Source organism: Ursus americanus, chromosome 12, assembly GCF_024610735.1.
Source record: "Ursus americanus isolate L20-20 chromosome 12, mUrsAme1.1.p, whole genome shotgun sequence".
In the NCBI taxonomy this organism is placed as follows: domain Eukaryota; kingdom Metazoa; phylum Chordata; class Mammalia; order Carnivora; family Ursidae; genus Ursus; species Ursus americanus.
In genome coordinates this window covers 41,013,920-41,040,690 of record NC_142138.1, presented here as the reverse complement: position 1 = coordinate 41,040,690, position 26,771 = coordinate 41,013,920, and the positions used below count along the sequence as shown (strand labels likewise).

Sequence of the window (26,771 nt, the reverse complement as noted above, 5' to 3'; positions counted from 1 at the left end):
TCTGTGCTCTGTGAACTGGAGGTATCGTTTGTCCTTGTTAGAGCTGACATTTCCTGAGCTACTGCTTGTGCGTGTATGTGTCAGACACAGTGCTGGGCATTGCAATACTCATTTATTATCTCATCTTTATAAAAGTCTTCAAGTTATGAATTGTTATATTCCTGTTTTACAAGTGGGAAAGTAGAGGCTTAGATAGGTGTAGTAACTTGCCCAAGGTCACAGCTTTTAAGTGGCATAACCGAAGTACCGCCCTCATCCCTGTCTAACTCTGGCACTCTCAGGAGGACATGCCTTGTCTACTCGAGATAGGATATTATAGTGACTATCAGTGCTGGCCCTGTGACTTCCGGTTTATTAAAAAAATATGGCAGATTGAAGAGCAGGTTATGTGAAATCATAGAAAAGCAAACAAATCCAAAATGTGGGTCATAACCACAGGATAGATAACTGACCCAATTTCTTCAATAAGTCAGTGGCATGGGAGAAAAGTGGGAGGGGGTAATTTCAGGAGGACTGCTCTAGGATGAAAAGAGGCTTAAGAGCCTCATCCACCAAATACAATGTGTGGGCCTTGTTTAGGAACTTGATGCAATCAACTGAAATGTAAAAAAGATACATGTATTTTTTAAATTTTTTTTGAGAGAGAAAGAGCACATATGCAAGAACAGGGAGGAGGGACAGAGGGAAAGGGAGAGGTGAAGCATGGAGCCCATTGTGGGGCTCGATCTCACGACCCTGAAATCATGACCTGAGCCAAAATCAAGAGTTGGATGCTTCACCGACTGAGCCACCCAGGCGCCTCTGTAGAAAAGATATTTTTAAAGGCAGTCAGAAAAATATGAATATGGATTGGGTACTAGATGATACTGTTAAAGAAACAAAATCCGGCTGAGAAAATTTGAAGATCTAACTGGCTTTATTAAATGACTCAAGAGCAGGGCACCCATCCCATCCAGGAGGCAGAGAAGAGCCCCAAAGAGTTGTACAAAACGGAAGTTGTACAAGAAGGAAGGTGGGGGAAAAAAGTAATTAGCAAAGGAAAGTAATTAATTCCAGGCCAGATGGCTTTCCCTTAGCAGGGAAAAGCAAGGGGTCTGATCATGCAGATTACCTCATCTTTCTTTGGGGGATGCCAGGGGCCCATGTGGTAGACTCTTTGGCACTAATTGAAAAATTCCTGGCTGACTGGTTAAGACTACATTTCTGGGGGAGGTTGAAAGTGCAATTAGATTAGGTATTAAACCCTGGTTTGGGAACTTGGTCCAAGTGACATCATTTTTGGGTTGTATTTTTCTTTTTAACAATTCTCTCAATTCTCCAGGTAACTGAGAGATGTGATCAAAATTTAAGGCATTAGCACCACTCTTGGCTACCACTCTGAAATTCACAGTTCTCGTTGTTTCTTTGTGTGGTACCCATAGGTCATGATATTCGTGCTTAACCTCTTGATATTCACAGGTCACAACTTACAGTTGACACTCATTATGTCGGTTATTTTCTAGATTCCTTTGATGGTCCACTCATTTGCTTGGTGGTTAGCGGCTACAAACATGCATTTAAAGCTTTTGAGAGAATGCAATTCGTCAGGGAGATTATCATGATTACTATAAGAAGGATAATTCCCAATGTTTGGAGTGCACTTTGAAGCCATGGTCCCAAGACCCAAACCAATCAAAATCAAATAAGTCAAAGAAAGACCACGTGGAAGGAGTCATTTTTTCTGTGATCTCACGTAATTTAGTTTCCACTTCCCAGACCTGCTAATCCAGGCACAGCAGGTGGTATTGACCTCAGCACAGGCACCTCCTTGTATAGATCAGGAGCTGTTATTTTATCAAGGACAACTTTTGGCAGGGAATCTCAAGATCTTTGTTGGGCACCTGGCCCATTAACAACAGGTTCTGCCTTATCTTCCAAAGCGAGGGGAGGTTTCTGATCACATCTTGTTTTCATTAACTCCTAACCAGGAAACATGCCCCTGCCAAAAAGAAGCAAATCTAGAATCATGAATGCCTCCTGGTAGGTCTTTTTTATTCAGGGGAGTCAACCAATGAGATGTCTTAGTTTGCTTGTGAAAAGTTAGCGGTGCAATTAACTTAAAAGTCATTGCCCAGCTGTGCACCGTCAAGGCATTCGTAAGCCCAAGGGGAATGATAACTGCCACAAAGACACACAAACCATTCCCTTTAGTTGGTGCTATTAATGAATTCATTCGCGGGGATTATTGTATTCACCCTCTCAAGTCTGGGGTCAGGTTTTCAGCGCCTACCAGAAGAAAATCTCCTAGCCTGAGAGAATGAGTTGTTCTAAATACCCTGCAAAGATGGGAGTTGCTGGTGAGATGTCTTGTGGGGTGGGGGGTGGGGCACAAATGTAAGCTAGATGATCACAAGAACGTGGGGGTGCAAATGTACCAAGATTTACATAAGTAGTTGTGTCTCATTGGGTGCGTACACTCATAACTGAAGAAAGATAAAAGCAAGGCTCAGGCTGTTCTGGCTGTAAACGTTGAAATCAGTGGGAGACTTCTGGGGGAGTCTATTGTAATTTGCAGTAACATTAGGAAAAGATAAATTAGTCATAGGGAGGACCAGGGGATCTCTAGCGTCATGGACAGATTGGAATCTTTGATGACAAACATAGCAATCTGAAAGATTACCACCACCATCCTCCCCCTGCCCCCCAAGCAGTGGCCTGGGAGATACGTATGGGGGCGTTACCTTTCTAAGCTAATGCCGAAGTAAAGAAAGAGGAGGAAAAAAGATTTCATGTTAAAGTATGAAGTCTTGATCTGGCGTCTTGGGCAGAAGCAGTTCACCTTGAAGTGAACTACTTGTCTTCCGTTGTCAGTTTGACTTAGAGGTCTCCAGCATCTGTACGGGACCAGAGGTCAGGTGGGGCCATCTTTAGCTGTGAGATGTATATGCAAGGCTCAGTCCCCTGCAGTTTTGCAACAGTGTCAGTGGTCAGGAACATTTGGTAAGGTCCTTTCCAATGTGGCTTGAGAGCTTCTTTTTTTTTCCCATCCCCCAAATGGTGCTTCCAAAATACCTAGTCACCAAGCTCCAGACTGACCAACAAGATCCTTTGAACTGGGGTCAGAAAAAGTTTCTGTAACCTGTGATGGTAGGCTTTACCAATAACCACTAAAGGCCTAGAGTAGCTGGTCATACTGGCATGAGGGCAGAAGGGATCATACTGGCAAGGGATCAGCAGAAAGTTGCATGCCAATAGACTTTGGCCTACCTATGGAGTGAGTGTATGTTTCCCAAGGGTGATATTGTGAATTATCAATAGCTAGTAGCAGCACCTTAGTTAACCAAGGGAGTCCAGTAGTTTGAGCAAGCTTAGAGATTTGACGTTGGAAAATTCCATTAGCTCTTTCAGCTTTGCCAGTGACTGAGGGTAATAGGGACAATGATAATTCCAAGATGTGTGTAAGGCATTTATTAAAGCTTGTATGATTTTCCCAGTGAATTGGGTACCCTGATCACTAGAAATAATGAAAGGTATACTCCAAGTGGGAAACGTTTTCTAACAGTTTCTTTGCCATGGTGAGGACATTAGCCTTGCACCAGGGGAAAATTTTAGCCAGCTGGAAAACATACAAACAATAACAGGAACATATTGAAAATCCAAGAATGGTGGCAAATTAATGAAGTCCAGCTGCAGGTTGTTTAAAAGGTCCGGAGGGAGGAGGTTTGAGGTGTCTGGGAACAAAAATAGGTTTTCCAGAACTATGGACCTGACAGGTTAGACATTGACAGTAAACTATTTTTTGAAGTCTTGTAGAAGTCTCCCCACCAGAGTTTATTTATAATTTGAGTTATTTTAAACATACCATGGTGGGAGAAGAAATGTAAAAATCAAAAAATAGAATTTGCTGAGCAGCTGGGAAGAACCAAGCTTCTTGGGCTTCCCATATCCCTGACTGTTCATTGAGCTTACAGCCATGATTTGCCCATCCTAATTTTTCTGATTCAGGAGCAGACTGTTGCCATGTCGCAAGGACATTAGGATGGCAGGTCTGGCAATAAGAGGTTATTTTTTTAGAAGCAGAATGGACTTTATCCACATGTGCCACGACCTTTACAGATTCTCTTGCTGCTGCCTCTGCATGAAAGTCAGCTGGGGCATTTCCCTGATAATCAGGTTTGGCCCTTTTAGTGCGTGTCTGTATTTGAGGGCAGCAACTTCAGAGGATAGAAGAGCGGTGAGGTCATATACTTGTTCATTTTTGATTGAGGTCCCAGTGGACATGAGAAAACCCCTTTGTTTCCATAGTGTTCCAAACTCATGGGCGACCCCATGACATATTGGCCAGCATATAAATATTACCAGTTTGCCCTTTTGATAACCAGCACAGTCTGGTGAGGGTGTGGAGCTCAGCTTGTTGGGCCGTTTTAGCTTGCGGGAGATTTCCCTTTCCAGGTAGTTCGTATTGGGTGGTAGCAGCATAACCAGCCTGGAAATTCCCCTTTTCATTTTTACAGTATGACCCATCCACAAAGAAAATTAGATCAGAACTGTCAAAGGGGTGTCCCTTGGATCGGGATGTGGTACCACGAAATGGGATGTTAGTACCTCCTGGTCGTGGGGCTTACCTTCATTAGGCAGGGGTAATAATGTGGCAGGATTAAGAATGTTACAATATTTAAGATGAAGATCGGTGGCAAAAGCAGAAGGACTTCATGAGACTAGCCTGCTTGCAGAGAAGTTTAGTTAATCTAGAGTTAAGAAGGCTTTGGGCAGCGCCTGGAGTTTCTAAGTAGACATCACTTCCAAAAGGTTAGCTCTGCCGAGGCTTCTCCCAGCTGAAGCTGCAGCTGTAGCCTTAGGCAGCGGGTGTTGTTGGGAGGACCTGAATCAAGTTGCACGGAATAATAGCATGTTGTTTGTCATGTTCTCGCAGGAGCATCCCCAGGGCTCGGTCATCTTTTTCCATGTATAAATAAGGTGAAATGTTTTGACTAGTTCATTAGCCCTAGGGCAGGTGGCTCTTCTAAGGTTTGTTTGTTTCGGAAGTGTGTTCATGTTGACATTTCCAGGGAAAAAGGCTCAGGAACCAACATTTGAGTAAGTCCGTAAAGTGGGGAGGCACGTAAAAATTAGGAGCCCATAGTCTGGGACGGCCAGCTAGACCTAGAAATCCATGAAGCTGTCACTTTTTTGTAGGCCTAGGGAATTCCTGGATTCGTGTAATTCTTTTTGGAGATAGCTGGATCCCTTCAGCACTTAGATTATGACCTAAGGAAGAACAGTGTCTAGAGATGATTGTTATTCTCCTTCAGATACCTTATGTCCTTTTCAGCTAACTCTTGTAGCAAATAAATGGAATCTTGTATGGATGCCTCATTGGTAACAGAGCACGGCAAGAGATCGTCCACGTGTGTAAAAAGGTTGATTACATGGGGAACTGGAGGATACTTATATCTCGGTGGAGCAGTTGGGAGAGATAAGAAGGGGTCTTGGAATACAACTGTCCACATGTATGGTTGATTATTCTAAGTGCTATAAATTCTATGGGTTTTGACAAATGTGTGACATGCGTCTGTTATAGCATCATACAGAACAGTTTCCTTGAGAAGTCCTTTTAAAGAAGGCTATGTTGAAGAGAAGAGACAACACATCATTAACAAAAGCAAAGCAGAAAACCAGTATGCTACAAACTGCAGTCTGAATGACTAAACCTTAAATAAGGTTAGTCTAACCAAGGGTAACATGATGTGCTAGTAGGAGTGGGTACTCCATGAGACATCTCACCAGCAAGGTCTCCTTTCTTCCTTTTTTGCTTCTTCCCTTCCATATTTCTCTCATCTATCTACTAATTCTATTCTTTGGCTTTCTGCCCATCAAAAACAGTTATTTTATAGCAGCTGAAACAAAAACTTTCCCTTCTCCTTCACACTGTCCTTCCCTAAAGAAATCACAGCTCTCTTTTTTTGACATGAAAATATTATCTATTGTACAGTTAGTACATACCCAAGTCTCCTAACCCTATTTGGTGTAAGTCACTCATCCTCTTTGTGTCTAAGAGAATCGTTTCCACTTTCTAAGTGGATACTGGGTGTTAAGTGAATGGTATGTTTTCCACTACGGATTTAACTTAATCATCATAGCAATTGCATGGGGCACACATTCATTTTCCTTATTAAAAAATGAGGAAACTTGCATTTCAGAGAGGTCACATAACCTGCTGCTTCACACAGCTAGTAGTTTCGATGTTTGATTTCAAAGTAAGACCTACCTGGCTTGAAAGGTCTTTGTATTAAATGAGATTGGAAATTTTAATTGGAATATGGGCATATATTACAGGGCAGAGAGCTTGGCAGGGCCTGAGATCTGGCTTTATGTATCTTCCTGGTACCAGTACAGAGCAGAAACCCAAGACCTCTTGCTCAGTCTCAAATCCAAATTTCCAAGATTTGTCCTGATTAGCTTAGCCTAACTCTGTCCATCCCTAATCTAATTAACTTTAGGGGCTTGGGGGTTGGGATTATATAGTTTAGATAGGCCAAAGGGTTCACCCCTGTAAGTATAGGGGGGGTCAGTAAACTCATACAGGATATTGGCTTGGACCTAATTTTCAAAGAGAATAAATCAGGCTTTTCTTTTCTTTCTTTCTTTCTTTCTTTCTTTCTTTCTTTCTTTCTTTCTTTCTTTCTTTCTTTCTTTCTTTTTTACTACCTGAGTCCCATATTTTTGGCATTCCAGCCATATGTTTATTCTGTCAGTTCCCAGGTTTGACAGAACTCGTTTCCAATAAACTTGTTTCTCTACAAGTATTATTAAAAGATAATTTTCAGAAAAGGGTAAAATCATGCTCATACAAATATAAAAATGAATATATATTAAATATTTTTATTTTATTCATATGAGAGAACAACACAAGTTAAAACCAGTTCAAAGGAAAGTCAAAAAGCATAAATTTATATGTAATAAAGAAAGGGAGTTGCAGATGAAGGCAAACCCATTTTTCCACTGGGTGGAAGGAAGTCAATCAAAATTTTAGAACCAGAGTTTGCATGTCTATCAGTTATCGTCAGTCTGCAAAGGTGCAAAATATGTCAAAGACCAATTTTAGCTCTGCTAGAATTAACCCTGTAAGGGTGTGCTGTAGCCACTGCATATTCTCCACTAAAGAACCCATTTTTTTTCTGCAACATACTGTCTCTTAGAAGAGATTGAGATTCCTTCCCTTTCACTCACTTATTTAGTCAACAAATATCAAATAGCTACAGCATATCGGAAACAAGTAATTATAAAATGAAACAACTATATATGTTGCTTAAAAGTTCCAGTTAAATATGTGTGCCTTTGAGTTATAAGTTGGATTTTTATATAATTAGATTTTCCCCTTGTATATCTGAAGTCACCAGTCCCTGCTCTGTGTTTCCACATCTGAGTTTTACTTTCGGTTCTTCTACCATTGCAGGAACCTTCTGTGCCATCTAGTGGCAAAAGACTGTTTTGTCTGTTTTTTTGGAATGTATGTATAATCATAACTTGGAAGACGGCAGGATCTATGAGGTAACTCTGTTAGTGTCTGCTTGCTGGAGGAGCATTTTGTCCAAAGGGAGAAAGAAGACATGATTTCAGAATGCTCTGGAACCTTTGTTTTTAAGTATTTTTTTCCATTTTTTAATAGATCTCTGTTTTTTAGAGCATTATAGGTAGGTTCAGAGCAAAACTGAGCAGGAACTAGAGAATTCCCATATAGTCCCTGCCCTCCCACATGCATAGCCTCCCTTTTTATTGTATCCGCCACCATAGTGATGCATTTGTTCCAATCAGTGAACCTACATTGACACATCATTGTTACCCAACATCCATAGTTCATACTAGGGTTCACTCTTAGTGTTGTACATTCTATGGGTTTTGACAATGTATAATGTACCTTTATGGTATCCTGCAGAATAGTCCTGTCTTCTGGCTGTTTAGCCCTCCTTCCCCCTCCCAAGCCCTGGAAATCATTGATCTTTTTACTGTCTTCATGATTTTGCCTTTAAGATTTCCCCATGTGTTGTCTCTTTGCTGAATAGCTCATTTCTTTTTAGCACTGAATAATATTCTATTGTCTGGCTGTATCACAGTTTATCCATTCACCTAATGAAGGATACCTTGGTTGTTTCCAAGTTCTGGCAATTAAAAATAAAGCTGCTATAAACATTCACGCACAAGATTTTTTATGAACATAATTTTTCAACTTCTTTGTATAAATACCAAGGAGAGTGATTGCTGGATTATATACTAGAAGTATCTTTAGTTTTATAAGAAACTACTCTGGCAGCTTTTTACAGTCAGTTTTATCAAGATACAATAAACAGCATCCATTTAGAGGGTAAAACTCAGTGATTATTTAAAGATGTATATATTATGAAACCATTGCTAAAATCAACATACGGAACATGCCCATCACCCCTAAAAGATCCCTCATGTTCCTTTGCAGTCCATCCTTCACTCTGTTGATTTGCTCTGGCTCCATAGATTAATTTGCTTTTTAAAAAATTATTATTTTAGGGATGGCTGTGTGGCTCAGTTGGTTAAGCCTCTGACTCTTGATTTCGACTCAAATTATGATCTCAGGGTTATAAAATCGAGTTCTGCATCCAGCTCTGCAGTGAGCATGGAGCTTAAGACTCTCCCTCTCCCATGGATGTGAGGGCGATCTGGCTGCGACATCTGTCACCCCATTGATCGCCAGGGTTGATTCAGCTGATCTGGCTGGCTAGGCGGGTGTCCCCTTCCTCCCTCACCGCTCCATGTGCATCCCTCCCGAAGCTGTGCGCTCGGTCGAAGAGGACGACCTTCCCCGCTAGAGGAGGACCGTTCTTCGGTCAAGGGTATACGAGTAGCTGCGCTCCCCTGCTAGAACCTCCAAACAAGCTCTCAAGACTCTCCCTCTCCCTCTCCCTCTGCCCGCCCCCATCCCCAGAAATAAATAAATTAATTGATTAATTAAAATAATCTAAAATTATTATATTAATTGGATTATATAGTATGTACAATTTTGTTTATCATTTTTTCACATGCATAATAATTTTTAAACTTATGCACGTTGTGATGTATCAGTAGTTCATTCCTTTTTATTTCTGAACAGTGTGCCATTATATGGATGTACCTTCATTCGTTTACCCCTTTACCTGTTAATGGACTTTTACATTGTTTCTAGTTTTTTGCTATTGCGAATAAAACTATTATGAACATTTGTGTGCAAGCAGTTGTGTAGCCATACATTTTCACTTCTTGTATGCTACATTTATGTTTCATTTTTAAGCTAAGTAGCTTTCCAAAGTGGTTGTACCATTTTACATTCCCACTAGGGTTGTATGAGTTCCAGCTACTCCACATCCTTATCAACACTCAGTATCTACAATTTTAGCCGTTCTGATGGGTATCTAGTAGTACCTCATTGTGGTTTTATTTTGCATTTCCCTAATAACTAATGACATTGAAGATCTTTTATGTGCTTTTGGCCATTCATGTGTCTTCTACAAAGTGGCTGTCAAATCTTGTTTGCCTTCCTATTGAGTTGTAAAAGTTCTTTATGTATTCCAAATAGTAGTCTTTTGTAAGATATGTGTTGTAATACTTTCTCCCATTCTGTGGCTCACCTGGCAATTATTTAAGATTTGTGAGCCCACTGAATGATATTGTAGGGGAGGAAAAATATAACTCTATCATCCACCCTCCTAGGTTTTCTGACTGAGGCCCTGCAAATTAGATTTACAAAAGACAGATTAACAAGAGTAAAACAAATATAGCTAATTAACATATGCATTGTACATACATACAGGAGAGCTCAGTGATGAATAACTAACTCAAAGGGGTGGTTAGAACTTGGGCTTGGATAGCATCTTAAGAAAGAACAGTAAATTTATAGAGAAGTGACAAGACAAAGGGAAAGGGGCTTAGGAATGGAAAATAAGGGTAGTTTTAGTAAGTGTTCTTATGTAGACTCCTCTTGTGCTATTTCATCTGATAAGAGTCTAGAATTGTCTCTGGTGATTGTCTTGCCTATCCTGGTAGAGAGGGGAGGGCAGAGAGTTTTTCTTGCGTCTGCTTCTTCTCAGTTGCCTTCAGCTCAAAATGGTCCTTATGTCAAAGTGGCATATTTTGGGGTGGCATACTCTGATTTTCTATAAAATCAAAATAGATTTCATAAATTTTTTTAAGTCAAGCAATATTAATAATAAACATTTTTTTTGAATGTTCCTCATATGCCTCTGCACTATGTGCTTTACATGATGTCTCATTTAATCCTTCTAGCTGTCCTATTTTGTAAACACTATTTTTATCTCCAGTTTGCAACTAAGGAAATGTGGGTTTGGTCTTTAGTCACCATACTATATGTTATCAGGTAGATTGTGTTTAATAGTCTCCTATGGCCACTGTAACAAATTACCACAAACTTGATGGCTTAATTACACAGAAATTTATTCTCAGTTATGGAGATGAGAATTCAAGATCAGTATCACTGGGCCAAAATGAAGGTATCATCAGGGCCACACTCCCTCCAGAGGCTCCAGGGAATAATACGTTCCTTACTTCTTCCAGCTTCTGGTGGCTGCTGGTACTCCTTGGCTTATGGTCAGATCAGCCTAATCTTCAAGGCCAGCATCTTCAGATCATCCTCTGCTCTGTCTTCACATGGCCTTTTCCTCTGTATGTGTATGAACTCCATCTGCTTCCTTTTAAAGATACCTGTGATTATATTTAGGGCCCACCTGGAAAATCCAAAAATAATCAAGACCAACTCAAGACCATTAATTTAATCACATCTGCAAGGACATAAGGATATATATTGCCATATAAGGAAATAGTCACAAGTTCCAAGGGTTAGGATGTGAACATCTTTTGGGAGGTCATGTCTGAGTCTACCACAGTGGGGATTATGGAGAAGATCATATCAAACAGGGGAAAGAATTTGAATTAAAGTATAGGAAACAGGGGTGCCTGGATGGCTCAGTCGGTTAGGCATCCAACTCTTGATTTTGGCTCAGGTCATGATCTCACAGTCATGAGATTGAGCCCTTTGTTGGGCTCCAGACTCAGGATGGAGCCTGCTTGATATTCTTTCCCTTTCCATCTGTCCTCCACCCCTCTCACGTATGCGTGCACTCTCTCCTTCTCTCTCACTCTTAAAAAAAAAAAAAGGCATGGGAAACAGAAACACCATGAATGCAATTAGAGAATGGCAGGTGGCTCTGAGCTGTTGAATCACTGTATGAGAAGGGATAGCATGGTGGGAGAGAAGGCTGGAAATAGACTAAGGGCCTTGAATGCCACTTTTGAATTTGAACTAGGTTCCGTAGTTTGAGGAGAGTCACTGAAGGTTTTAGAGCGGAGTGGTAGCCCAGTATCTGTTTTAAGTTCATAGCTCTGTAGCACTGAGGGATAGGTCGGAGGGAGGATGCCCTTGAAGTAGTTAAAAATGAGGATAGTTAAAAAGAGATGGGATTTCATTCACGTGTTCAGAAAATACTTATAAATACCACCTGCCAAACACCACTTTCGTTGCCAGAGACACAGCACTGAACAAGATAAGTCCTTGAGGTTTTTGTTTTAGTGAGCAAGATAGATAATTAAGAAATAATAATTTCAAATAGTGGCAAATGTTGTAAGAAAGTTAGAGAAACATGCTAACATTCTTGGTGGGGCTAGTAGGAGAGAGGCGATGACTAATGTTAAAGCATGTAGTTTTAGAAGCCCTCTCTGAGGAGGGTGTATTTTAATATTTGTGTGCGTGTGTGTGTGTGTGTTTAACCATACAAATATTTATTTATATAGTAGGGAAAATTCATTTCCATCTCCTCCAAGACACCATGAGGTCTGACCATACACACACACACACACACACACACACACACACACACACACACAGCTTCCTTGCTACACAACAGTTTCCAAGTGGAGGAGGAAGCCATTGCTGTTCCAGCCTTCACCCAAGGAAACAAAGGCAGGGCGAGGCAAGGTGGAATCTGGGCCTAAGAGAAGGGCATTCCAGGCAGAGCACACAGCAATTGCAAACTCTTTTATATCAGCAACTTTGCTGCAGTACCAAAACCCACAAAATCTTACCTTCTTAGGTCACTAAACATTTTATTCTCACCCATGTTATATGTAGGCTACAAATCAGTAGTGGCTTTGCTCCAGGTTGTAGCTCCACTCTGTATCTTTTTATTCCAGGATTGAGACTAAAGGAGTAGCCCCTATCTGAGACAAAGTCTTCTCATAGCAGAGAAGTGTGAGTATAAGCCATAACCATAGTATGAGCCAAAACCATGCACAAGCACTTACAGCTTCTTAGACATAGTATATGTCGCATCCACTCACACGCCATTGACCAGAGCAAATCACATGGCCAGTCTGAGTCACTCCTTCCGAAAAGGAGTGGTGAATACTATATAGAGTAATATAACATATGATAGAAATAAACCGGGTGTGTTTGAGGTATAGAAAGAAGAAAGGCTCAGTGAGAATAGGGAATCTTGGTTTGTTTTGCTCACTGATCTAGTCCACGCCGAAGAGTACCTTGTGCACAATACATATTAAATAAATATTCGTTGCATGGATGAACGAAAGCCAGTGTGATTAGAATGTAAAGGAGACGTGAGACTGCAGTCACTAGCAATGTATCAGTCAGTAAGAGGAAACTTAATTTCACCCCTGCCTTAGAAATTGGTTCTATAGCTGGCTCTCTCCCTTGGCTCTCTGTTCCAGCAGTAGAAGCTTCAGCTCCACATCTTTAGCTCTGCTACAGGTTCGGGGTGTCTACAGCACTCTCCCTATGAACCTTCCCATTTAGACACACTACCATGGCCTGAGACCCCTCCCTCCTTTTAAGAACATCATCAACTCCTGTTTCTCTGGAAAATGCTCTTTTCCCCTATTCGAACCATGTTTTTCAATAGAGGCTACTGTCTTATAGAGGTACTATCCAGGGGTATTGACAAGTTCTGGCTCAGGGAGCATGCCTGGAAGAACCAGGGGATTGTAGAGTCAGGTCTATGCCATTACTTGATTGGGTAGTGAGCACACTGAAAGACATCATCCAAAAAAAGGGCACCATTATTCAACTGCATCTCTACACCTCTCATGATCTTGCTCTAGACTGCTTTGGTAGTATTTTTTCATCATGGTCTTAACAACCATACTAATATAGTACTTCTTAAATTCTTGGAGAAATGCCACAGTTTATTAGCCAAAGCTAGGCCATTCAGAACCCTTCCCTAGAATTTTCAAAATTGGGATAGAGAAAGCAACTCTCAGTCCCTCTCGTGGTGAAACTGGGAGGTGTGACTGTGTCTTTGTCTCCTGTGGGGAAAAGCAGACCGAGATTGGGTAGAAACGTAGATGAAGCAGAGCCCTGGGGAGGTTCAGGTTTCTGGCTTCAGTTACCCTTAAGCCCGGCCACACTTCTTTCCTTATCATGGTGACACAAGCTTTCCGATAAATTCCCCCTTTTGCCTAAACCGTTTTTGATTGCGTTTCTAAGAGAGCTGAGTAACATAGCTTGGGAGCTTCAGAGGCGTCTATGCAGTGATCTGTTTCTCAGCCTCAAAGCTGGAAAAGAATATAACAAAGTTTCTTTTCAGTCAGATTAGGAAACAATCAACTTTCTGGCAAACTCTCAAACTGGTAAAGTGTCCAATTATGCAATTTATTATGCAATTATATGCAAAATTTCTTATTTTTTAGAAGATTTATTTATTTATTTTAGAGTGAGAGAGAGCACAAGCGAGCTAGCATGGGGAGGAGCAGAGGGAGAGGGAGAGAGAAGCCTTAGCAGACCCCTCACTGTGCCTGATTCAGGGCTTGATCTCACAACCCAGAGATCACCACCCCAGCTGAAACCAAGAGTGGGAGGCCTGACTGCACCACCCAGGGGCTGGCAAAATATCTTTTTAAAATAGATCTGTATTTAAAAAGAAGACACTCACAGCCTCAGCTTCCCCAGCTTTAACCCACCATTTGGGTTTTTCTACGCCTATCCTATCTGACCTAAAAGCGGCAGTCTTACAGTCAGAGTTCTCAAAATATATACAGTTGAAACTTTAGTATGCTAGTCTTAGGATAATGGGTAATATTTTTTCTTCTTTCCAGGGTTTCCTTGTTCTAGCACCACTGCAGTAACCATTTTAGAGAGAATTAGCAATAAGCTTTTTTTTCATCTCTGGCAAGAGTGGCACCTAGTGGTCATTCTTCAGAACTGCACTTTTCAGCCTCAAGTTGACAAAAAAAGATGCTGCTTATTATTTCAGTAGCATTTTTGTGTTTATAACATAGCACTGCAATATATGTATGCCAGACATTAATTTACCTGGGAGCAGAAACCAGCTCATGGAGTAGCTGGTCCAGAAATTATATAGGCCCTGTAGATTTCCCATCATACACCTGAGGCTCATACTTAATTCCCCATAGGATTCCAGGTTTATTTTCATTTTATAAGACTTGATCTGCTCTAGATAGTAATTGTTATATAGTGAGCATACCATCTACTGCTGAATCTTGATTTTTTTTTTTAAAGATTTTATTTATTTATGTGACAGAGAGACCGCCAGCGATAGAGGGAACACAAGCAGGGGGAACGGGAGAGGAAGAAGCAGGCTCCCAGCCGAGGAGCCTGATGCGGAGCTCGATCCCAGAACGCTGGGATCACGCCCTGAGCCGAAGGCAGACGCTTAACGACTGTGCTACCCAGGCGCCCCTGAATCTTGATGTTTTTAGACACTGTCCGGTGTCTTGTAAATGTTCATCACTGTATTAATTTCTTCTGGCTGCCTTAACAGAATATGACAAACTGAGGGGCTGAAGCAACAAACCTGTATTAGCTCACAATTTTGTAGGCTAAAAGCCCAAGAGTGAAGTGTACCAGGGTCGGTTTCTTCTGTATGATGTGAGAAAGTCTGTTCATGCTTTTCCCCTAATTTCTGGTGGTTTGCTGTCAATCTCTGGCATTCCCTGACTTTCAAAAATATCACTTTCGTCTTCATGTGACATTCTCCCTGTATACCAGACTGTCTCCAAATTCACCCTTTTTATAAGGATACTGTCATATCAGATTAGCCTCCCCCCAACCCATGACCCTAATTTAGCCAACTATATCTACAATGAACCTACTACCAAATAAGGTCAGATTCTGAGGTAGTGGGTGGTAGGGCCTCAACATGAATTCGGGGGGCTACACAATTCAACCCACCACAGTCATTGTACCTCCAGACTTCATTTCTGCCATGTTGGTATCAGGCATAGCAATGAATTGCTTCAGCCAATACAATGTGAATAGAAGTGGTATGTGCATATCTAAGCAGAATTAAAAATTTTTTTCCCTCTGCTATGAAACTGACAGTATTCCAAAAAGAGGCTATTTCATCAGCTCATGTCTCAGAGTGACAGTGACATGGAACAAAGTAGCAGCTGACCTTCAGTCAGTATGTAGTATGAAAAATAAATAAACCTTTATGATTTTAAGCCACCAAGACTTTGGGGTCATTTGTTACTGAAGCATATATTAACTTAAGCTGACCGACACAATAGTACTTAAGTTAAGCCAACTGATACCATAAGTTCCTTTCTAATGTGTGGATTTTTTTCATTTATCAGATATTTGTTGAAAAATTACTGTGTGCTAAGCATAGTTCTATGTGTTGGACACTGTGATACTTAATTTTATGTCAACTTGGCTCGGCCAAGGAACCCAGATATTTGTTCAAACATAAGTGTAGATGTCTCTAAAGGCATTTTTCAAATGAGTTTAACATTTAAATCAGCAAATTTTAAGAAAATTGCCTTCTATAGAATATGGGTGGGCCTGATCCAATCAGTTGAAGGCCATAAGAGAAAAAAGACTAAAGTTTCCCCCAGGAAGAGGGAATTCTGCCTCCAGACTGCCTTTAGACTCTGAGCTGTAACATCAACTCTTCTTGGGTCTCTAGCCTGCTGGCCTGCTCTGCAGATTTCAAACTTATTGACCCTCACAAGTCACACAAGCCAATTCCTTGGATCACTATTATATATATGCACATTCTATTGGTTCCGTTTCTGTGGAGAAACCTGATTAATACAGACACATACCGATGAATAAGCTAGACCTAATCCTCAGGGTTTGCAGTCTAAGGAAGTGGTATAGATAAATAAACAGGAAAATTACAGTGTTATATAGTGAATGCCTGAAAGTACTCCGTGTGATAGGAGTATGTAGGAAGAATATATAACCTTGAATTAGGGAATCAGAAAACACTCTCTGGAGGAAATGAAGTCTAACTTGAGAACTGAAAGTGGCGAGTGAATTAGGAATTAGCCAAGTGCAGAGACAGGGAGGTGGGGAGCAGGGATCGAATTGAGTACAGAACATGCATTCTCAACAGGGGCATTATTGCCCTCAAGGGGAGAAAATTGGTGCTTGGCAGGTGAAATGAAACATAGCTATTACAATGTTTTGTGACCTTGTAAAGCTCAGTCCTATCTGACAAAACTCCTTAATGTATGGGGCAGTAGGGGAGATGATTAGAAGAAATATCTAAAAGGTCTCCTGATGGGGGCAGTGATGAAAAAGAGGTTGGGAAACATTGGTGTAGAAAGACCACTAAGGTAGAGGAATTTGAAATATTAAAATGGTTAAGGCATAGAGGTGGGAAGGAACAGAGGCAGGGAGGTTGTGAGAGAGAGGCTGCTCTGGACACAGATTTTAAAATTAAATCTGGTAATGTGTTTTGCCTTCAATTATCTAAATATTTTAAGTAAAATTGACTTTGTGTCTAAATGATCTGCTGAAGACTTTTCTCACCTGTTTGTGTATGAATTTGTACTCTGTGTTTGCAGCCACATGCTAAATGAATCATTAAGTTTTAAACATTTTAATGGCAAAGGACAATTGTTAAAATATTTTTTTCTGTCATTCTGGGACTTTTTAGTTTTATAATTGTAGTTTCTAGAATAGCATCATGTGGGTACTTAATCATAATGCTATTCTGGAAGGCACCTTAACCTCTGGAGAATTTGCATGTGATGTATTTCACTGGAGTTTCAAAGATTAAAAAATATGAGAGTAAAAAGATATTTTTCTTGGTTCCTTTGTTGGAATAGAATGAGAACAATGGTCTATTTAATAACCATTATCATTATCTTCCTCCCAGATTGAATTAAAATTGCTTTAATATTCTATTAGGAAAATCTTTATAAAAATGCTGCCAATCATTTTTTTTCCCCAGCCGCTTGGTAACAGTGAACTCAACGCTAATTCGGTGCTTTGGGGAGATAGTATAAACTTAATTTTAAAATCTAGAGAACTAACAAATTGTATGCTGTACCATAATTTTAACTTTTAATATTTTTCTACCATGGCCCTAGCTTGCTTGGTGTAAGGAGACCTGATCTAAATGTCTAATACACTTTTGTTAGGAGGCAACATTCTGGTAATATTTTTTATAAGGTCTTGTTTAGTAAGAGGCAGTATATAGAAATAGATCTGGGGGCGCCTGGGCGGCTCAGTTGATTAAGCATCCGACTCTTTATTTCAGCTTGGGTCGTGATCTCAGGGTTGTGGGATCAAGCCCTGCGTTGGGGGTCTGCACTCAGCGTGGAGTCTGCTTGACATTCTCTCTTTCCCTCTCCCTTCCTCTGCCCCTTCCCCTGCTCATGCTCTCACTCTAAAAATAAATAAAATCGAAAAAAAGAAAAAAAAAAGAAATCGGAGTATGTATTCTGGAGTCAAACTGCCTGGGTTCAAATCCTGAGTTGAATCTGTTGGGTTTAAATGTTCCTAGCTTCCGTAAACTTGGGCCGATGTGTAAAGTTCTATAACCTTATCCTCTGTACCTCACTTTGCTCCTATGTAATTAGGGGTAATAAGAGAACCACTCCATAGGGTTGTGGTGAATATGAAATGAGTTAATTATGTACAACACTTAGAACAGTGCCTGGTACGTACTCAGTGCTCGGTAATGTGAGCATTATGATTTGGGGCTCTCCATTGAGTAGTTTTAAAACCATTTGTGGAGTGCTTCCTGTGTGCCATTCAAGGCATTTACTTGTGGAATAGTTAGTACATCTTACCTAAAATGATCTTCAGAGAATGACTCAAGGTATTTTTTTAAACTGACTTTTTTTAGTATCATTATTGTTCTCTTCAGTACATTTCAGGCCTTCAGATTGGTTTATTTCTTTAGGCTATTTTTGTTCCTTTGTGAGAAGATAAACATCTAAGGATCGTAAGAAAAAGCACTTCTTAGGGCAGTAGGTGGGAGATGATTCCACTTCAGAATTTTGTATTGGAGTCTGGCATTTGTCATTTTGGTACCGCTTTTTCCATGGTGACATAGGGAAAAGGTAGAGTTACCCATGATTTTCTGGCTTTTTGAATTTTGATTAAAGAAATTTTTAAAAAAACCTTTCAATATTTGTATCTTTCAGAAGATGTCTTTGAAAATCACCAATGCAAAACGAATCGAAGGCCTTGATAGTAATGTATGGTAAGTACCTTAGAATAAACAATAATAATTTGGTGAAGCTTTTTTCCTGCACATTTTGATATTCCTAGTTGGGAATTGTTAGCCTCATCTATAGTCCTCAAATAAAGGCATTTATTTTAACTTATTCATTAAGTGAAATTGGCAGGAAGTTACGGATCCATACACGGATTTATTCACCCGGTACGTGTGCTCAGCCTGCGAGTAGGCAGAGAGAAGGACAAAGAGCTTACCTTGTAACCCATGGTTTAGCAGCAGCTGGTACGGTTGAAGGGAAAAAAATAAACGATGACACTGTGGGTATCAAGAAACTGAGATTTGTAAGAAACTTCTAAGTTCATTAGTTCAGCCGTCATTTAATTAGATAAAGTCATTTTGTAGATGGTGAAGTTTTTGTTGGAAATTTGTTTTTCTTTTATTTGTAAGACTAAACTAGGTTCTAGTTTTTCGGTTTTTACATTAAGGTCATGAGGTATAAAAAGCTAACTTTGTAATTATAGTACTTACTAGTATTTTTTAAATTTTAGGGTTGAATTTACAAAGTTGGCTGCAGACCCCTCTGTTGTGAATCTTGGTCAAGGCCTTCCAGATATATCCCCTCCTGTATATGTAAAGGAGAAGTTATCAAAGATTGCAGCAATTGATAGCCTGAACCAGTATACGCGAGGCTTTGTGAGTATATGAAGACCATGTGGGGCCTGAACTTGTATTTTATATTGTATTGTGTGGGAATGTACTTCCATCACTTCTGTGTAATTGGCTTTCTGGGACCAGGTGTCCCAACCTGATAATTGGAGGAACCCCCACCCTTGCTTGCCCTTATGTCCTAGAAGGAGCTGTCCCCAACTTCTAACCCTCCACAGTCCTATCTTGTTCTTTCCTTTACTGTTGTTCCAGCATAGGGTCTGATGGCAACAAAGGAAGGAGAATCTTCTCTTTTTTTTGCAGCTTTTTAAAAAAAATTTCAGTATGGTTAACATACAGTGTTATATTAGTTTCAGGTGTACAATATTGTGATTCAGTAATTCTATACATTATTCAGTACTCACCACGATGTGTACTCTTAATCCCCTTCACGTATTTCACCCATCCCCCCACCCATCTCCCCTCTGCTAACCATCCATTTGTTCTCTATATAGTTAAGAGTCTGTTTTTTGGTTTGTCTCTCCCTCTTTTTTCCTTTGTTTGTTTTGTTTCTTAGATTCCACATATGAGTGAAATCGTGTACTATTTGTCTTTCTCTGACTGACTTATTTCACTTAGCATTATACTCTGGCTCCATCCATGTTTTTGCAAATGGCAAGATTTCATTCTTTTTGATGGCCGAATAGTATTCCATTGTATATATATACACCACATCTATACGCATTCATCTCTCGATGGACACTTGGGCTGCTTCCATAATCTGGCTATTGTAAATAATGCTGTTATAAACATGGGGTGCTCATATCTTTTTGAATTAGTGTTTTCAAATTCTTTGGGTAAATATCCAGTAGAATTACTGGATCGTATGGTAGATCTGTTTTTAATTTTTTGAGAAACCTCTGTACTGTCTCCCACAGTGGCTACATCAGTTTGCAGAGAATATTCTCTTGGCATACATATTTTCTCTCCCATTAACACATGTAGCCTCAGTATTGACCTCTTAATTAATATCCTCTATTTCCAACTAATTACTTTCTTCCTCTCTACCTCTCTACCAATCCCTATCCTTCTGTGATAAAATACCTAGGATATACAAAGATTCCTAGATTCTACAAAAAAACTACCAGAACTTACTGAGTGAATTGAGCATGGTTGTGGGAACACAAGACCAAAATATAAAAATCAGTTGTATTTCCGTATACTAAAAATGAACAGTTGGAAAGTAAAAATTTTTTTGAATACCATTTACAATAGCATCCCAAAGCGTTAAATATTTGAACTGAATTTTTAAAATATATGCAAGATCTGTTCAATGACAACTACAAAACTTTGCTGAGAGACATTAAGTAAGACTTATACAAATGGAGTGGTATATGATGTTCATGGATTGGGGGATGAAATATTGTTGTCACTTCTCCCTGAGTTGATCCGTAGTGGAGTTTGGCAAGCTATGGCCTTCAGCCATATCTGACCCGGTCCTGATTTTTGTAAATAAAGTTTTATTAGAACATAACCTGTGCCCATTCTTTTTAAAAAAATTTTTTGTTTAAATTAATTTAGTTAATATATAGTGTATTATTAGTTTCAGGGTAGAATTTAGTGATTTATCAGTTGCATATAACATCCAGTGGTCATTACATCAAGCCCTCCTTAATGCCCATCACCCAGTTACCCCATCCCCTCACCCACCTCTCCTCCAGCACACTCAGTTTGTTCCCTATAGTTTAGAGTCTCTTATGGTTTACCTCCCTGTCTATTTTTATCTTGTTTTATTTTTCCTTCCCTTCCCCTGTGGTCATCTGTTTTGTTTTTTAAATTCCACATATGAGTGAAATCATATGGTATTTGTCTTTCTCTGACTGACTTATTTCGCTTAGCGTCATAGCCTCTAGTTCCATCCATGTCATTGAAAATGGCAAGATTTCATTCTTTTTGATAGCTAAGTAATATTTCTCTGTGTGTGTGTGTGTGTGTGTGTGCGCGCGTGTGTGTGTGCATCACATATTCTTTATCCATTCATCTGTCAATGAACATCTGGGCTCTTTCCATAGTTTGGCTATTGTAGTGTGCTACTATAAACAATGGGGTGCAGGTGCCCCTTTGAATCAGCACTTTTGTATCTTTTGGATAAATACCTAGTAGTGCAATTGCTGGATCATAGGGTAGTTCATATATATATATATATATCATAAGTATATATATTTATATATATAAGTATATATATAAATATATGTAAAAATATATTTATATATAATAAATATAAATAAATATAAATAAATATATATTTAGATATATAATATATATAAATAAGTATATATAAATATATATATATAAATATATATATTTATATATATATAAAGATTTTATTTACTTATTTGACAGAGAGAGTACAAGCAGGGGGAGTGGCAGGCTCCCTGCTGAGCAGAGAGCCTGTCACAGGGCTTGAACCTAGGAGCCTGGGATCATGACCTGAGCGGAAGGCAGCACTTAACTGACTGAGCCACCCCTCCGTTTATTTATTTATTTATTTTTAAATATTTTATTTATTTATTTGACAGGGAGAGAGACAGCCAGTAAGAGAGGAAACACAAGCAGGGGGAGTGGGAGAGGAAGAAGCAGGCTCCCAGCGGAGCAGGGAGCCCAATGCAGGGCTTGATCCCAGAACCCTGGGATCACACCCTGAGCTGACGGCAGATGCTTAACGACTGAGCCACCCAGGCGCCCCTTAAAGATTATTTATTTATTTATGAGAGAGAGAGAGAGCGTGTGCGTGCACAAGCAGGGGGGAGGGGCAGAGAGAAGCAGACTCCCTGCTGAGCAGGGAGGCCAAGGCGGGGCTCTATCCCAGGACCCTGGGATCATGATCTGAGCCGAAGGCAGATGTTTAACTGAGCCACACAGGTGCCCCAGATAGTTCTATTTTTAACTTTTTGAGGAACCTCCATTCTGTTTTCCAGAGTGGCTGTGCCAGCTTGCATTCCCACCAACAGTTGTAAGAGGGTTCCCCTTTCTCCACGTCTTCGCCAACATCTGTTGTTTCCTGACTTGTTAGTTTTAGCCGTTCTGACCGGTGTGAGGTGGTATCTCATTGTGGTTTTGATTTTTATTTCCCTGATGATAAGTGATACTGAACATTTTTTTCATGAGTCTGTTGGCCATTTGTATGTCTTCTTTGAAGAAATGTCTGTTCACGTCTTATGCCCATTTCTCGACTGGATTTTTTGTTTTTTGGGTGTTGAGTTTGATAAGTTCTGTACAGATTCTGGATTCCTGCCCATTATCTGATATGTCATTTGCAAATATCTTCTCCCATTCCATAGTTGCCTTTTAGTTTTGTTGATATTTCCTTTGCTGTAACCTATGCCTATTTCTTAAATATTTTCCAGTTTTTGTAAATATATGTGAGTATATGTATATATGTGTTTTTATATTGGAATAAGCACAGGGGATGGTATTGCACTGTCACCAGGGTCTGGATGACATTGGTCACCTCAGGGGGATGAGAAGGAAGTGTTGTTGAGGAGAGATCATAATTATATTTAACACATCTTTGCCTAGTTTAAATTATTATATGAAGCGTGCATTATTTTTGTGATTAAAAAATTTTTAAAAACACAGACCCTTATTATTCTGAGGAAAGATGTATAATGTTTACGGTTGCTTTCAGATCGCCCTTTGCTAGAATTGGTTAGACCTGTTATTAAAATGAAATTCAAAGGAAATTTTGGATTTCTGGGAGTGGTGACAATCTTCTCTTGCTCTTTTCACAAATTGTGTATATTTTTTGGAGGTTGAATTTAAGTGGTCTTTTTCTCTTGCTATTATTTTTTAGTTTACTGGCTGTGTTCTGTCACCTCCCCTATTAATTATACTCACTTTCTCTAATATTATAATATCTCCTAATTTCAAAGTATGGAAAATGTGCTATAGCTCTGTTTCTATTGAATTTGATTGGGTGAGGGTCTGTGGCATAGTAGCCGACATTCTGACAAAGGTGACAAACAAAAGTATCTTTAACAAAAAATGCCTCCTTTTCATATGACCTAGGGATGGGTAACTCAGAATGACCAAAGGCTATCTTACTTCCTAAACCTGGGGTATATCCTACCAGCCTCCCTCTTGTCCTGTGTCCTGATCCAGTTTATTCCTCCAGAGCCCAAGGTGCTTTGCGAAAAAGGCACATGCCCTGCAATTGGACTCTCATTTGCAACTGACAGAAAATCAAGGTGGTTCTCCAAAAGCAGAAAGAGGAGCTACGTGCTAGGAAAAAATAAGAAACAAGAAATATTGACTTCAATACCAAATAACACAAGGAGGGGGAAAGGGAAGGAAAAGAAAGAGAAGGAGGGAAGAGCAGAGAACGTAGAAGAAGAGCGAATGAGTGAGTCAAGACTTCCTACATGCCTCAGACTTTGTGCATGTACAGTCCCTTCATTCCTCTGGTGAGCATGGTAGTTCACTTGGATGACCCCTCCCCTCCTGGCTACCATGGTGGTGAAGAATGTCCTGCTTCCTCCTAACATGAACTCTCACAGGAGCACTGATGTGCATCTCTTTGGGGGCAGAGAGGGCAAAATATGTTGGCATAATAGCCTTCTCTTTAGTAACATGGAAGAATAGATTTGGGATATATAGACAATGCAGATTTTCTTATTTTAACTGGGGAAAAAGTCCAACTCTATGCAATATAATTTAATTACTGTCAAAAATAAAGTAATTGAATGTGATTTGATTTCTGTCAAAAAATGTGCTGTTGAAGATATATTTGGTACTGAAGTCAATTTTTATCAAAGCAAATACGTTGTAATTTTAAGTTCCAAAACCAATCCTTTAACAGGGTTTTTTTTAGTCATTAGCAAGTTTTCATGATCCTTCATGTAGGAATCCTGTGAGAGTAGAGAAAAAAATGTTATTTCCATTCAAAAATATAAATTTTCTTGGTATAACTATAAACATAAAACCCAAATTTTAAAAATTCTTTCATTTTAGATCCAGAGTACCTCCAAGAAGTAGATCCCATAATCGAATTCAAGGTTTTTTTTCCTGTTTTTTTATTCAACAGGGTCATCCATCACTTGTGAAAGCTCTAGCCTGCTTATATGAAAAATTTTATCAAAATCAAATCAATCCAAATAAAGAAATCCTTGTGACAGTAGGAGCGTATGGATCTCTTTTTAATGCCATTCAAGGATTAATTGACAAGGGAGATGAAGTAAGTATATTAACAGTATCATCTTACCTATACCAATTATCATTTGTACTGCCTTTGAGTCTTTTATTTATTTCACATTCTATTTTTTTTTAAAGATTTTATTTATGTATTTGACAGAGAGAGAGATAGCCAGTGAGAGAGGGAACACAAGCAGGGGGAGTGGGAGAGGAAGAAGCAGGCTCCCAGAGGAGGAGCCTGATGCGGGGCTCGATCCCAGGACCCTGGGATCACGCCCTGAGCCGAAGGCAGACGCTTAACGACTGCGCCACCCAGGCGCCCCTCACATTCTATTTTTAATGATTTTTGAAGTATAGTACATATGAGTAAAATTCACAAATCTTAAGCATACGGCTTGATAAATTGTTTGCATGTATATATTTATATGTATGTGTATGTGTACCTCCGTAACCACTAGATGAAGATCTAGTACATTTCCAGCACCCAGAAGGCTCCCTTTTGCCCCTGCCTAGTTTATATTCTTCCAGAGGTAACTACTCTTCTGTCTTCTATCACCATAGGCTCATTTTACCCGCTCTTTAACCTGACATGTATGGAATCACACAGTATGTACTCTTGAATGGCTTCTTTCATTTATTGTTATGTCTGTGAGATTCATCTATTTTGTTGCATGTGACTCATTTTTACAGCCTGTTTAGATAAGAGTAAGTAGAAGGGCTAGCAGTGATGGGGATAATGAATCTTTCATTTGCACGACTAAAATTACCCTTATCTGAACTCAGCAAGTATTTGGTCAGTGTATTTTTGTGCCCAGCCTTGTTAGCAGCACCATGTGTAACAAGAAGGATGAGTGATTTCTGCTCTAGTTATGTGACTCACATGGCCCCAAACTCGGTCAACTCTGCCCATACATCCCCATCATCATTCCAATACCCCTGCTTCAGTATTTCCTGACCTCTTCATTAATTCAGAAATCACTGAGGATCTCCTATACTAGGAGATTTTTAAAAGACAGTTTCTGTGTGGAAGGAGTTTTCTGTGTGGTAGAGGAGATACTCGCAAACTGGTGAATTGGAATGCGTGTGACAGTCAGTAGCGGAGAACGTGTAAGTTACGGTGGGGCGGCTCTGCTAAGGGAGGCCTGGAAGACTCCAGAGAGGCATTGCTTAAGCCGAGTCTGAAGAATGAATATTTGCCCTGATCTATGTTGTTAATTCCTTTCTTTGAACTCTCATGGCACTTTCCCTGTACCTCTTCTATAAAAGATACTGCTGTTACTTTGTATTATGCTATTCTTTTACATCTCTAATGCCCTCTGCGATGCCAGACAATAGCTACTTAAGGAAATACAGGTAACTTTCATATACATAATCTCCTTTATCTGTAAACTAGTTGAACGTTTTATCTCAGTCTCTGATGTTGTTAATCCTTCGTTGCTTCCTCTTGCATCTGCTCGAGCATCCCAAGGCTCAGCCCTTGACCTTCTTTTCTTTATTCTTTCTTCCCTGATCGCTGTATCTGATATCTTGAAACCACACACATGTCACTTTCTATCACATTGACCTGTTTTATTTCCTTTATAGCATTATTACTATCTGAAATTATCTATAACTTATTTCTGTGTTTTCTTGTTTATTATCTCTCTCAGTAGAATGTAAGTTCCAGGAGAACCAGTTTATTGCGGTACTGCCAATCCCTAAAATACTGAATACTCAATAAATACTCTTCAGAAAGAGAGGGGAATTATTTCCATCATAAAAATGAAGAAATTACAGCAAAGAGTGTCAAGTATATTGTTTCAGCTTTACCTCTCTGCCTCCCCAGTTTATTTTCCATTATTCAGCTCTCACTTCAAATCAGGCACTGTGTTTCTCACCAGGCTTCAAAGATAGGTCATCTTGGTCCCTGAGAATTTCAGACTAATTAGGAACTTACAGTCCACTTGAGAAAAAGATCCCTTCCCAAAGGGAATGAACAAAGATTGATTTCTTTGCCCTTCACAATAGCTGACACCTAACATAGTGAACTGTATATAGTAGGTGCTCAGTGTGAATTGAATGGTTAGCACAAACAGGGGCTTTAGAACGTAAGGCCCTTTGACCAGGTATTTCACATCATAAGAAATACACAGTAAATACACGGTATACACAGTAATATGCAGAAATCACAGTATAAAGTGCAAATTTAGAACAACAATTAGATACCCATAATTGAACACAAAAGTTAAGTGAGACAACTTAGTGTTGACTTGTGAAATTATAAATAGTTACCCAATTTTTCTAAAGCAATTCAGCTGTATGTATAAGGTGCCATAAAAATGTTTGTACCCTTTAATCTAGCGATAGCCATCATATAAATTTATTCAGCTATTTAAAAACAGAGAAACCTAGGGGTGCCTGGGTGCCTCAGTCAGGGAAGTGTCTGACTCTTGATTTCAGCTCAGGTCATGATCTCAGGGTTGTAAGATTGAGCTCCATGTCAGGCTG

General features: G+C 39.6%; 1 protein-coding gene across 6 annotated transcripts in view; it reads left to right on the top strand.

The window, feature by feature from the left end:
• KYAT3 (kynurenine aminotransferase 3) overlaps positions 1-26,771 on the top strand; it is a 78,215-nt gene that overhangs the window by 6,163 nt on the left and 45,281 nt on the right. For 4 of the 6 annotated variants that reach the window (XM_087866082.1, XM_045801844.2, XM_045801843.2 and 1 more), the window contains exons 3-5: positions 18,415-18,473; positions 18,998-19,142; positions 24,178-24,327. In XM_087866082.1, coding sequence (XP_087722208.1) covers positions 18,415-18,473; positions 18,998-19,142; positions 24,178-24,327 — 354 coding nt within the window. Of the gene's footprint in view, positions 1-7,321; positions 7,531-18,414; positions 18,474-18,997; positions 19,143-24,177; positions 24,328-26,771 lie in introns of those variants that run through there. The other 2 variants (XM_045801848.2, XM_087866081.1) reach the window with 2 other exon arrangements.